This window comes from Magnolia sinica, chromosome 12 (assembly GCF_029962835.1).
Source record: "Magnolia sinica isolate HGM2019 chromosome 12, MsV1, whole genome shotgun sequence".
NCBI lineage: Eukaryota > Viridiplantae > Streptophyta > Magnoliopsida > Magnoliales > Magnoliaceae > Magnolia > Magnolia sinica.
The window spans coordinates 2,730,928-2,743,806 of NC_080584.1; the positions used below are offsets into that span (position 1 = coordinate 2,730,928).

Sequence of the window (12,879 nt, forward strand, 5' to 3'; positions counted from 1 at the left end):
TGTAAACAGCTATTGTTGTTTTACACATAATGAGAAATTGAAAGTGCACATAATGTGTTTGTGAAAATGCTACATTTGCTTGGTTTTGGCTTGAACTTGGCTTGAATTGGCCTGAGTTGTTGACCGAACTGAGCCGAGTTGGCCGGTCGAGCTCGAAAACTGAGCTGAGCCAAGTTTGACCTGGGTCAACTAGAGGCCAAGCCAAGTCAAGCTGAGGCTAACTGGACTTGGTGTACACCCCTAATCACGGCGGATTATTTTTTCTTTTTAAAAGATAAGGTTGTTTTGGTCCCTTGAAGTAATTTATTGTGGCAACTTTCATAAATTAAAGCAGATTGTTGTCCCACCTCTCTCTCTCTCCATCTCTCTCAAAACCCCACGTATCTTGGAAATGACACGCTACCTGCCAATATGTCAATGTTGGTCACCTTCATTTCATTGGCAGGTGTCCAAATATAAAATAAATAAAATAAAGTAAATTTAAATATTTAGGTGAATTATATTATATATAAGAAAAATGTGGAAATGAAATACCCATTATTAAAATTTTATATGCCATTTAAATAATTTATAATGTAAACATGAATATTAGTCTGACCTATAGCTGCTGTCCCATGAAGTTTTGACTGTCAGCGTTTCATCCCCCGTGTTTCATGTAGCGTGGTCCACTTGAATTTTATATCTGCCTCATTTTGTGGGTCGTATCCTAACATGATCTTGAGAAACTGATGGACGGAGCGGATTCATCATGGACACCTAGGTGGGCCCCACGTAGCTTCGGACGTGTGCGGGGGCAGATGCTAGTCTACTCGCGCGAGTAGTAAAAGAGTCCTACTGGCGGAAAGCGCCTGCCTATTTTGCATGCATGCGTACGATCCGGACCGTTCATCACAAAAGGTTGTAGTTTAATGGTCAATCGCCACTTGCTGTACACGCGTGGTCCAGCTACCCTGCCCGTCGCAGATTGCCTGCCACACTAGAGCCCTGGGCAAGTAAGCGAGATGGGGGACCACCGTGACGTTTGTGAGAAATCCACCCGTCCATCCCTTTCGTCGGCTCATATTAGTACATGAGACCAAAAATGAAGTTGATCCAAAAATCAAGTGGACCACAAGACAGGAAACAGTAGAGAGAGAAATGCCTACCGTTGAAACTTCCCAGGGTGCACCTTAATGTTCATGTGCCATCCGAACCGTTCATAAGGTCATTCTCACTGGGATGAACCGAAAACACAAAAACACTAACACAATACAAAACTTCCATGGCCTACTGAATGTTTCAACGGTAAGCGTTCAATTACTACAATTTCTTGTTGTGTGGCCCACTTAGTGTTAGATCAGCATCATTTTTGACCTCATGTCTTAATATAAGCTGGTAAAACGGATGAACGGGTGGATTTCTCACAAACATCACAGTGGGCCCCACCCAGCTTCCGACCGCAGGAACTTCCTGCACTCGGCTGTCGCAGGCATCCGCGTCCTCAGCTACCGGACATGCCAACCTGGCAATTGAGATGAGTCACATGCGACTGTGGGACATCGAAAGATAAACGGCCCAGATCTCTCGACGCCTCGAGTAGAATTTCCCCAAACGGCATCATCTTCTCTCTCCGTCTTTCTCATCAAAAACCCTAAAAATCCGTGCAGAAACAGGCTTTTAGTCTGAGAGAGCGCTCCTTTTCCCGGCAAAGACAGAGATAGAGAAGAAAAGAAATTGGCGGGAAGGATCCAACGGTCGCAACTGCCGTCGCGGGAAATTCAAAGATCTCAACGGCCATTTCGTAACGACCTCTTCCTAAGACGAAGCAGAGAACGCCAACTTCGAAGATGAATCTGTATCTGTAAGTCAACTTCTTCTTCTTCTTCTTTTCACTTTTTCTTTCTCTCAGGTGTTTGAATTTTGAGGTGAGAATTGAAGCTAAAATCTCAGTAATTTTATGGGTACTGTTCTATCGGAATCGCTGATTTTTGGGTCGGAGTTTGATTTTCTTGTAGTTTGGGTTTTTGGGTTTTCTTCACTAGTTTGAAATGATTGAAAGCTGCGGGATTTTGATTTTTGGATTCTGTTTTCCGCTTCTAGTCCTATTTTGCTGTTTGGGTTTTAGATTGGAATCGCGGACTTCGAGTTGTAGTTTGATTTTCCGGTCGTTTGGGTTTTGGGGTTTTCTTCACTAGTTTGAAATGATTGAAGGTGCGGGTTTTTTATTTTTGGATTCTGTTTTCCACTTCTCGTCGAATTTTGCCATTCGGGTTTTAGATCGGAATCGCCGACTTTTGGTTTGGAGTTTGATTTTCCGGTCGTTTGGGTTTTGGGGTTTTCTTCTTTAGTTTGAAATGATTGAAAGGTGCGGGATTTTGATTTTTGGAATCTGTTTTCCACTTCTTGTCGAATTTTGCCATTTGGGTTTTAGATTTTGTATTGAACGGAATGGGTGCGAGATTGATTCAGTGTGTAAATTGAAGGTGAATGTTAGTAATATTCGAGCAGAAAGGTAATTTTTTTTTTTTTAGTGGAAAGAAATCCTGTGGGAGTTCGTTTTTTAGGGATTTCTTTGTGTCTTGTTGATTTTTGCCATTTTTTTTGTTAGAATTCTGAATTTGGTGTTCAGTTGTAGATTTACATCGAATGGAACAGAAGTGAGTTTGTTCTGATCTAATGCATTAACATAAGTTGGATATATATTTTTACCTATTTTATTATAGTGGAATTGCTGATTTTTTTGAGCCCAAGTCCATTTTCTAGGACATTCAGAATTGGGATTTTTCTCATTAGATTGAGATTCTTGAAACACTTCAGTTGAAAAATGCAATGGGGTTTTATTCTTGGATTTTCCTTTGATTTATCGCCATCTAGGTCTACTTCAACTTTCTGTTTTAATTGGCCCATTGATTTCCTAGTTAAAATGTGAACTTTAACGGCAAAGACTTCTTTTTTCTTCTTCTTGGATTTGGGCTGGTAGCATAATTGTTCAGGGTATCACTGATGTTATGATAATATCCCCGATACTATCCGTATCTCCAGCTCAGTGATACCGATAACACTGGTAGTATAAAAAAATTCCAGGTATTGGCAATATATCGCTAAGTATCGCCAATGTATTGCCAATATTTTCAACTATGTAAATTCTAGGTGTCACTTGTATCGCCAATATATCACCAATATTTCGATAATATCGCCAATGTATCGATATCACCAAAAATCTGTTTATTAAAAAATGTTTGGATGAGATAGGATGGTTGCATGGATAAATGGGATGAATTGATGGATGCTTGGATGTTTGGATGGGATGGACATATATTTGGATGATTGGATGGGATGGACAGATGTTTGGATGATTGGATGAGATGGATGGATTGGTGGTTGGATCATCATGCATATGTATTGTGTTTATATATGCTTATTTAAGCATGGATGTATAAGGTATGAATGCATTATGCATGTTTGTTTGCTTGTTAATTTAATGATATTTAAGTAATTGTTGTGCTACTATTGGACTGATTTCTTATGATAACACATAATTTTAGGCTCCATTAAATGGAAACTTATTATGTATACATTCTTTTTGCAAGATTTTTATTCCTACACATACAAATGTATGTATTTTAGCATCTCCTGAGGTTTCACTGAAAAATTCCATAATTTTCCCCAATGTTTTCCCGCATTTCCAGAAATCGGCGATATTATCAGTGATATCGATATTGTTTTTGTATCCACGGCCGGCAAAACTGGTAGCAATATTGATACTTCGAACACTTGGTAGCATTCATGGTTATTAGAATTGAATTCATTTCACTGGTGATTTTGGTTTTGGGTTTACCTCTTTGAATTGGAACTCCTGAAATTCTTCAGTTGAAGTGGCAGAAAATGCCATGACGTTTTGTTTTTTGGGTTTTGGGTTTTGTTTTGCTTGTTGTTGATTTTGATGTGGGGTTGTTGGTTCACTGGAAATGGACAGAAGAGAGCTTGATTTAATGTGTAACTAGAAGAATAATACCAGTAATATATAGGGGTTCTCTGCTACTTGACATTTTGATTTGCTTGTTCAATTTCCCCTTTTCTTACTTTCTTGCTATTGATTTTGGTATTGGCTTATAGATTTATGTTAGAGGAAATGGCAATGAGCTTGATTCAATGCGTAAATTGAAATTGAATGTCATTAAAATTTTTATGTATTATTGAAATTGACGGTTTCTTGTCGGGGTTCTTTTTCTTTTCTTTTTTTGGTTGTTTTGGTTTTAGGTTTCTCACCGGGTTGAAATACTTGAATTTTTTAGTTTTTTTAGTTAAGGGTCTTGCTAATGTCCCCACCTTCATGGGGACGTTAACAACGTCTCCAAAGCTTTTAAATGGCGCATGGGATGACCTATCATCAATTTAAACCATTCATATTCATATAACTAGGAGCTAGCCATGGTGTGAAAATCACACCTATCGGATGATCCCAAACACCTGATCAATAGCATGGAAAATGGACAATTAAGATTCAATGGATAAACAAAATAGGTTTGGACCATCTTGAAATACATCTTCGATAGATCCCACTTTGTTTTGTTTATGATTTCAAAACAGCACTTTGGTTTGATGATTCTAACCATGTGATCCATGGCTTGTAAACAAGGGACGGTTGTAACAAATTGGTCCCATTCAAAGGGTTAGGAGCATCCAATCAGCGTGATTCCTGCATCACAGCTTGCTTCTAATGGTACTATTGAATTAACCGCTGCAATTGATGATTGGGCCTCCCACATGTCATTCAAAAGGTTTTATGACACTGCTGACATCCTCATAAAAGTGGGGATGTTAGCAAAACCTGTTAAAGGGGTAAACTTACATTGACGTTTTAAATTTTGGGCTTTGTTTGCTTCTTGTTAACTAGCACAATTCAGGTTTTCTTTTTTAACATTTTGCTTTGGTGTATGTATTCAGTTGTAGATTCGAATTGAATGGAAGCTGCCTCGATCCATTTAAATAATTTCAGCTCAGTTTAGTTAGGTGGGCTGTTCTTTTTTTAGTTGGTGGGATTTTTCCGACTTGCTTGGTCTTTATACCAATGGAGAATTCAGAGGTTACTGATGTGGGGGTGAGTTCATCCAGCGACTGGTCAATGCAACCGTCTGGTAGTTTTAAGAGCAGCGAGAATTTTGGTAGTGATTCAGCCTTCTATGAGAAGTTCCTCCTTGAAGACTTGGATTCATATATGGAAGATATTAACGTACGTCTGACCATCTCGAGGATGGTGAGCGATTCCATCATCAAGGGTATGGTGACTGCGGTCTCAGAGGAGGCTGCTGAGAAGATCGCTTCAAAAGAAGCAGAGGTGGCATTCTTGAATGAAAGATTGCAATTTTACGAGTCAGACGCAGATAAAGATAAAGAACTTGGGTTGTCCACAGTGGCCAATGAAGCCAAACAATTGAAATTTGAGGTGCCATCGAATTGTTTGGATTCACGTGATGCCAAACCATATCCCATCAAGGAGCATTTGGGTTATCTGAAGAAAGAGTCGGAAGAGCAGTTTCATAGGCTTGCAAAAGAAATCGGGGAGATGAAGGGCTGTAGCTCAATTAGCAGAATGAATTCAGGTGGTAAACATGAGGGGAATATATCAGATAAATGGGTCGAAATTGACCGAAGTCTCAGTACGTTGAAAAACATATTAAGATCAGTCTATGAACAGATTGACAATGTGGTTTTCTTTCCAAAGGCTTCGCTTGATGAACGGCAGTGGGAGCTGGATTTTCAAGAAGAAATTGAAGGTATCGTGTTTCAGAGTTATATTAGGAGCCTTCTGGAGGATTTTAAAGAGAAGCCATGTGAGCAAAGAAACCATTTACCCGGTAGCCAAAATAAGAAATGGATGATGAAGGTTGATGAACTTACGAGCTTGCGCGAAGAACTAGATATCATTTCTAGGTCGTTGTCTGTTCCTGAATCCGGGAAGCTGCTGTCTCATGGGTCCCATGAAATTATCGATGAATGGACTAGTAATGAAAGGAAAGATCGGATTCATCGGAAGGTTTTGGGGGCTCATATTTCGCCATCCATTTCTGTTCGAGAGGAAAATGGTAGTGCCGTGTCCAAGAAATCTAAGGAATTCAACAACGCTGCACCCGAGATAGCGGAATCGGCCCAACTGAAGCACATGTCCAAGGAAGAGCTGATAAGCTATTTCAACACAGAAATTACTAAAATGAAGAGAAACCATGAGACAGCCGTGCAGGAGATAACCGAAGAGTACTTCAGCTTCCGGAGGGAATTCCTCAAAGAAAAAGGTTCTTCCCATCCAAGGAAAGACAAGGAGTTTGATGCCTTGAGGAAGAAAATCCCAGAAGTCATTCTAAAACTGGACAGTATCCTTGTAGAGAATGAGAAATTTCCTGCAGTTTGCGATGATCACCAAAGCATATGTAGCTTGAATGATAGTCTGGTCCGCGAAAATCAACGTCTGCGAGACATGCTCATGGACAAAAAGAAGGAGATTAAGTGTCTCCATTTGCAGGTCTCTGATGCAGCTGATAAGATGTCAAATCATTCACTGGCAGAGACTAACTTCTTAAAAAGGATAAAAAAGCTTAAATGCGATATGGAAGATCTGAAGATAGATGCTTTCATTCAGCAAGAGATATATAAGACCGTCCTTAGGGAGTTAACCAAAAAGACAAAACGTGAAATGGATGATGCAGACATTGAGGCTATCTTCATGCATGAGATATCTGCAATCATCTTCCAAGAAGCTTTCAAGGATGCCGATGCTGCCTTCAATCTCACGATGATGCAATACAATGAGGAAAAGCAACGGGTTGTTCACCTTGAAGCAATACTATTCGAAAAAGTGAAGACATTGGATTCAGAAACCGAGGAAAAGGAAAAGTTGAAGCAAGAGATAGTGTCGTTGATGGCATTGATGGAGGAGAAGGAGAAGTTGTCATCAGAAGTGGGGACCGCATTGATGAAACAAAAGGAGAATTTTGAGTTGGTTTGCCAAGAACTTAGCACATTGAGGGACCGAGCAAGTCGGCAAGAGATACTAATTTCCGAGAATAACAAGGAATTGGATTCGATAAAGGGTATATTGAAGGAGGCTTTGGAGCGAAATCAGCTATACGAAGTACAAGTAGGTGAGCTAAATCAGAAATTAAAAGTAGCTGTAGACAAGTGGAGAGAATCAGAGAGACAGAAAAGTATACTTAATGCCGTTATTCAAGAGAAGCAAAGTACAGTATTATCAGCCATAGAAAACGAACAGGCGCAAAGGAAGCAGATGGAGTCTGTTGTCGTTTCAGTTCAAGAATTATCAAAATTTATGTTTAATTTCGAATGCAGAGTAGCAGAGAATGTCGTGCGAAATAGTGCGAGGTAATTAGTATACTGATTTTTTTCTAATATTACTTCCCCCTTTATCAGTATTGGACTGCAATTGACATAAATCTGTATTTAAGTGTGTGCAAGATCCGGGTTGATAATCTGGTGTGCCCCATTGTATCCAGTCATCAGGTGGGGCACACGTACTTGAAAGAAAGTGGATGGTTGAAAAATGGTCTACATTCAACAGGCTCCTATGGCCCACCTGATGACTAGAACGATCTATTTTCGGGCCACAGACACATATGTTAGGACCCGATTGATGAATGGCCCAGACCTTGGATGCACATTCCATAGTACGTCAAGGGAGAGTGGGACTTGATTTCCTACTATTGCTAGTATCCATAGCAAGGGTCACTTAAGAAATATCAAACCAGACATAAGACACCTTTATGATCAAATTCCATTAAGAGCATGCTTTGCAATAATTTCAGCTTGTTGTTGTAAATTAGGCACCACGGCGAGCAAACGATAGTAAGATACTTTAACTTGGGAATTCCATTTATTGTCCAAATCCAGTATTTATTGCCCGATATAGAATGGTTTCGTTCCTAAACAATACAATTGTATTGGCCAGCTTTGTTTTGTTGTCTATTCTCTTTTCTTTTGTTTCTTTCTTTCTAGCCCTGCCTAATAAATTGCTTCATCTTTCCAAAAAAAATTAATGTATTGGTCCAATATGGGGTGGTGCGACCCACGGTGGTGACCGATTAGGTACACCATATACCAAAACTGATTTTCAATCCCTGATTCCATCACGTAGATGATGGTGTAACTAATATCAAGAGGATTCTATCAAGGATTTTGATTTTTTTTTTTTAATAAAAAAACCATAAATATCATCAATCAGGTATGTGCCAAGGAATGCTACGAACTTGAATAATAGACCTTTAAGACCTATGCATATCATCTGTCGATATGTTGTTGATTTTTGAGCTCCGAATTGGTGGGGCCCATTCGTTGAACAAGTACTGTTTGTTGTCCGACACTTGAACATGGAACCCATAACCCATTTTGGTTTTGTAGAAAATTTTTAGCGAAAATACTACAGTCGTATGCATGCCCAAGAATTTTTAATATGGTACTTCCAAATTTACCTTCTTTATATGTTTTCCCACCTTTGAAGAGAATGGCCTAAACATGGTGTATGGTTTTTGCAGATTAGAAATGTTAAATAACCAATGCAGTCCACTTGTTCAACTGGCTAATTTACTCAAGAGAAAGGAGTTGGTGTACAAGCTAGCACTTGAAAGAAGATGTTCCGATCTTCAAAAGGCCGAAGCGGAGGTAAAACCACATAAGAATGATGGCCTCTACTTACATATTCTAATCAAGGTTTTAAGACTCATCCGAGTCCCATGCGAGTCATCTGAGTCGACTCAGAATTGGTCAGACCCGATCCAGTTCGAAACTGTGAGCGGTGTGGGTCTTTTGTCGAAATGGATGATTGGGACCGAATCAGCCAAGTCAACTCAACTCAACTCAGGACCGAAAGAGTTGATCCGAGTCACTGAGTCTTAAAACCTTTATTCCATTATTAGATGTAGCTCTAGAATTTGTACCGAGTTTAACAAAGTACTCAAGTAATATTATCATGCTTGTCATGCCACCATATATGTGGCATACATGCACACCAATCCAGGTCATCAAAGTCATGGGCCCACTGTGGATGGAGCCCATCTTAATTGTCTCTGTAAATCTCTCTTATTGCATGTCCTCACTTGTATTTGTGTCTAATAATACTGTTTTCAGTTGATGGTGTCTTAAAGGCACGCTTCACTTCATCATTCACAGTGTGTTTGGATGCACTATTGTATTGTATTGCAATTATTACTAGTGGAAATAATCCGTCCTGAATTCCGTTCTTCTTATTTTTTTATTTTTCATTTGGGAAAACCATGTTTGCACGAAAGCATTTGTGTGCATATGATGCACAAGCGTCATTGCACATGTATCTGCCACCATCTAATAATGGTGAGCGGGAATCTTAACACGCATTTCAAAATGGGTTTTTGGAAATTTGCATTTCACGCATTTCAAAATGGGTTTTTGGAAATTTGCATTTTGAAGTGCTTGTTAGATTCCCACACACCATCTTTCTAGAGAACAGTGTTATACACGAACTTCACGTTCAATGTTTTCTTCCACCAGCATGTCACTTGTGTAGAACATGCATTCTGAGATTATTTTGGGGTGCACCATAAAGATCGCCTGGGTTGAAAACCAAGTTTTTCAACTCATCAAGCAGGCTACACCTTCGGAATCAATGGACAGCCAGCGGTCTAACTCAGTATATGAGTGTGGCAAACTTAGTGGATTGGTCTGATTTTTGCCACAGATGATCTTTATGTTGGGGCCCACCTTTTTCATGACTCCGATGTTCTACACATGTCGTTTTTGTTTTGCTAAACTCACTCTAGAAAATCTAAATCCTAGCGGGCAACTCTTTTTATTTTTTCTTTTTTTCTTTTTCATTTTGTTATCTTTTGGTTATGCTCCATCCACATTCCACATTTGGGTCAGCAATTTCACGGTCTGGATGGCCATTTTACTATGCCACATCTATGATCGAAGAGTAACCACAATTTTTCTAAAAAAATGGCACCAAACTATCATATAATTCAACCTTTCTGATATACAGAATTAAAATCGAGCTTTCTATTGTTATATAAATAATAAAAATAAAAATAAAAATCTTTTAAAACATGTTCTTACTTTTATCTTATGCTCCAAATTCAGGTCGATCTGTTAGGCGATGAGGTGGATGCGCTTCTAAGCCTTCTTGAGAAGATATACATAGCGCTCGACCATTACTCGCCAATATTTCAGAATTATACTGGAGTAAGATGGTTTTTGGTTTAGAGATTTTTTTATTTTTTTTGAAGACTCAGGTGTCCCCACCTCTTTTTGAAGTGAGACTTAATCCCTGCAGATACACGCAATCACCCACAACCACGTGTATCAGGTAAAGCCAAGGAGGGGAATCGAACCCTCACCTATAGGGAGCAAACCTACCATTTAGAGAAATTATTGAAATTGGACCTCCGCAAATGGATGATTTACTGAGCTCTGGGGGTGTTGGGTCCATGATCTTGCAATCCAGGTGGTTTATCTGATGTGCTCCACCATGGATGGGTGGACAATGCAAAAATCCACTAGATTGGAAGATCCTAGGCCCTTCAATTAATGGCCTAGAAATGGACATCTAAGAAATGAAATGAGCTCATAGATCAGATGGCTGGGATGTTGCACGGCCATTTCATTTAAATTTCATGTTTTACTTTTTGGGTATTTATCAAAGCTTTTTTGCTTTCTGCAGGTTATGGAGATCATGGAATTGGTCAGACGCGAATTAAAGGGCGAAAGGCATAAACCAATTTGATTTATGTAACTAAAGCTTCTCTTGATTATGTGCGTGTGAGATGATGCTGTTCTTCAGGTAGGCCCCGTCATTTATGTTCCAAGGCCTGAAAATGAAGCCAATCCGCTCGTCAGCCAGGCGGACACGTTGGAGAATTACATTGCTAGAAGCGATTGACCAGTAGTCCACATCTAACATGCATGCTTAGCCGCCTGACGATCGGACTGACCTGATTTTCTGGCCACCAGGTCCACACATGTATGATGACCACCTGATGAACGGTCCAGTCTTTCTCTTGAGTAGCCTTAAGATGGCCCATTAATCAATTTCTCTCTTTTTGTTTGAATAGATAAGCTGTGGCTGTTTTGTCCCCATCTGGAGCAGTTTTTGCGATGTGAGTACCCTCAGTGATGCAATGGAGAAGAACGAGCGCTTTCGATGGGTAAGCGAAAGATGGGAAATGACATGGTAGAGACATCTCTGTCCTGTTATGATAAATCAGGGCCATCCATCAGGTGGGCCCCATAAAGGATGATCATTGGTCCAAATTCATGCACTCTTAGTAGTCCTAGAAGACAGTCGACGGTTGATGTTCTGGCGGAAAAAAAGTACAGGAAGTGTTAGCTCGGATTATTCCGGTTGGTGGGGTTCATCAGCCATGAGCCATCCTTGCTATGGCCCACTAGGTGAATGTTCCCTGTCCACCATCCCCTCCATCCACATCTTTATCACATCATTTCCCATTCAAGGAATACTTTAGCAAATTTTCAATCCTTTGGATTCCAATTGAGAAATAGATTAAGTAGAAATGGCAAATGCCAAACGGTCACCATCGATCATTGCTGGGCCGGCATGACCGTTATAGTACAGGCATTGGATTTATTCCTTTGTATTTTTGTTTCCTTTCCATATATTTGTTGATGCAATTTTGAATTTTAAATTATGTTCATTGCATGTATGTAAATTGGACAGATTTTGCAGAATGCACACATCATTATTTTAAATTATGAAAATGTATATTTCTATGGTTTTAAATAGCAGCTTTGGAGGGTGACCTGCCTTTATTTTATTCAGCAGTGTTGTATCAAGAAATAAAATCGCATACGATCTTCACCATACATGTGACCATGTGTGACCCACTACAGACGATCCAACAATCCATGTCCAATGGCTCGGATGGCTTTCCTTTTTTCTTTTTCTTTTTCTTTTTCTTTTTCTTTTTTGGTGGGCCTACAAGCAAATGGTTAAAAAGGAAAGAAAATCATCCGATTGTAATGGGACATTCATTTTCTATTGATGGCCCACCAATTGGATGGTTAGGTTCATCCAATCAGTGCAGTTGGGGCTATTCGCTATCCTCCATCCACCAAAGGGTCCCGCAATTTGTACAGTATCTCTGTAGATGTTTTTTTTTTTTTTTGGCCCATCTTTAGATTCAAAAACTGCTACTCTTCATATGACTAATGCTCGACATACTAAGGTAGAAGAAGAACATTAACATGTTATTAAGAACCGTTGAATAGCATGCTACGAGCTTCCGACACGCACAAGTTGTGAAATTTAGATGTAGCAGTTTTCGCTATATGGATCAATACAGCTTGATACAGATCTATTGAAAATTTTGACACCCATACTCAATCGGATTACCAACAAACACATCAGATTTTATTCCAGGCGTAGATCACTGCAATAGCGGCCCATGGTATGGGAAACAATCCACCTGGTTTAGAACAACCAAGCTAGATCCTTAAGCTACTACCTTGCTTCAAAGCCCTTGTTTGTGTGGCCCACTACATCATGCCTCTCATGCTAGTCCAAGCTAGCTTTTTGTATATCGTCCATTTGGGGCTATTGGCTCTGCTATTGGCTCTAATACCATATGTAAGAATATAAGCAATAAGCTAAAAGCTCTACGATTGGCAGAAGCGTCATGGTAAAATTGGGAACCTTAATCTTAGGCAGGGCTTGGATGCACATGACCAGTAACCCTCGTATCATGATTCATTCACTCCAATATAATCGCTATTCGTGCCAAGGCCCCTGCTATGATACCAAGGAATGTTATTACAATGTGGTCATTTCCACACCATTGAAATGGTTATTGCAATTCAATTCAACAGTGCAACCGAACTCCTGCTAGAGTCATTTTCAAGCCA

At 39.7% G+C, this 12,879-nt stretch overlaps 1 protein-coding gene across 2 annotated transcripts; it reads left to right on the forward strand.

Moving 5' to 3' along the window:
• Positions 1 to 1,563: 1,563 nt before the first annotated feature.
• On the forward strand, positions 1,564 to 11,763 carry LOC131220782 (WPP domain-associated protein-like). Of its 2 annotated transcripts, none has more exons than XM_058215624.1 (6): positions 1,564 to 1,840; positions 4,927 to 7,356; positions 8,523 to 8,649; positions 10,102 to 10,203; positions 10,682 to 10,749; positions 11,073 to 11,763. In XM_058215624.1, the coding sequence occupies exons 2-5, from the start codon at positions 5,051 to 5,053 to the stop codon at positions 10,742 to 10,744; spliced, it is 2,598 nt and encodes an 865-aa protein (XP_058071607.1). In that variant the 5' UTR covers positions 1,564 to 1,840; positions 4,927 to 5,050; the 3' UTR covers positions 10,745 to 10,749; positions 11,073 to 11,763. The 2 variants fall into 2 exon arrangements, 1 of the variants encoding a protein (XP_058071607.1); XR_009158826.1 differs by having other exon boundaries at positions 1,565 to 1,840; positions 10,682 to 10,981.
• Positions 11,764 to 12,879: the final 1,116 nt, after the last annotated feature.

What these genes read in the sequence shown, in the direction of transcription:
- LOC131220782 (XM_058215624.1), top strand. Translation starts at nt 5,051, where the DNA reads ATGGAGAATTCAGAGGTTACTGATGTGGGGGTGAGTTCATCCAGCGAC. An exon ending in GTCGTGCGAAATAGTGCGAG is followed by an intron (nt 7,357 to 8,522) that starts GTAATTAGTATA and finishes TGGTTTTTGCAG; the next exon opens with ATTAGAAATGTTAAATAACC. An exon ending in TATTTCAGAATTATACTGGA is followed by an intron (nt 10,204 to 10,681) that starts GTAAGATGGTTT and finishes TGCTTTCTGCAG; the next exon opens with GTTATGGAGATCATGGAATT.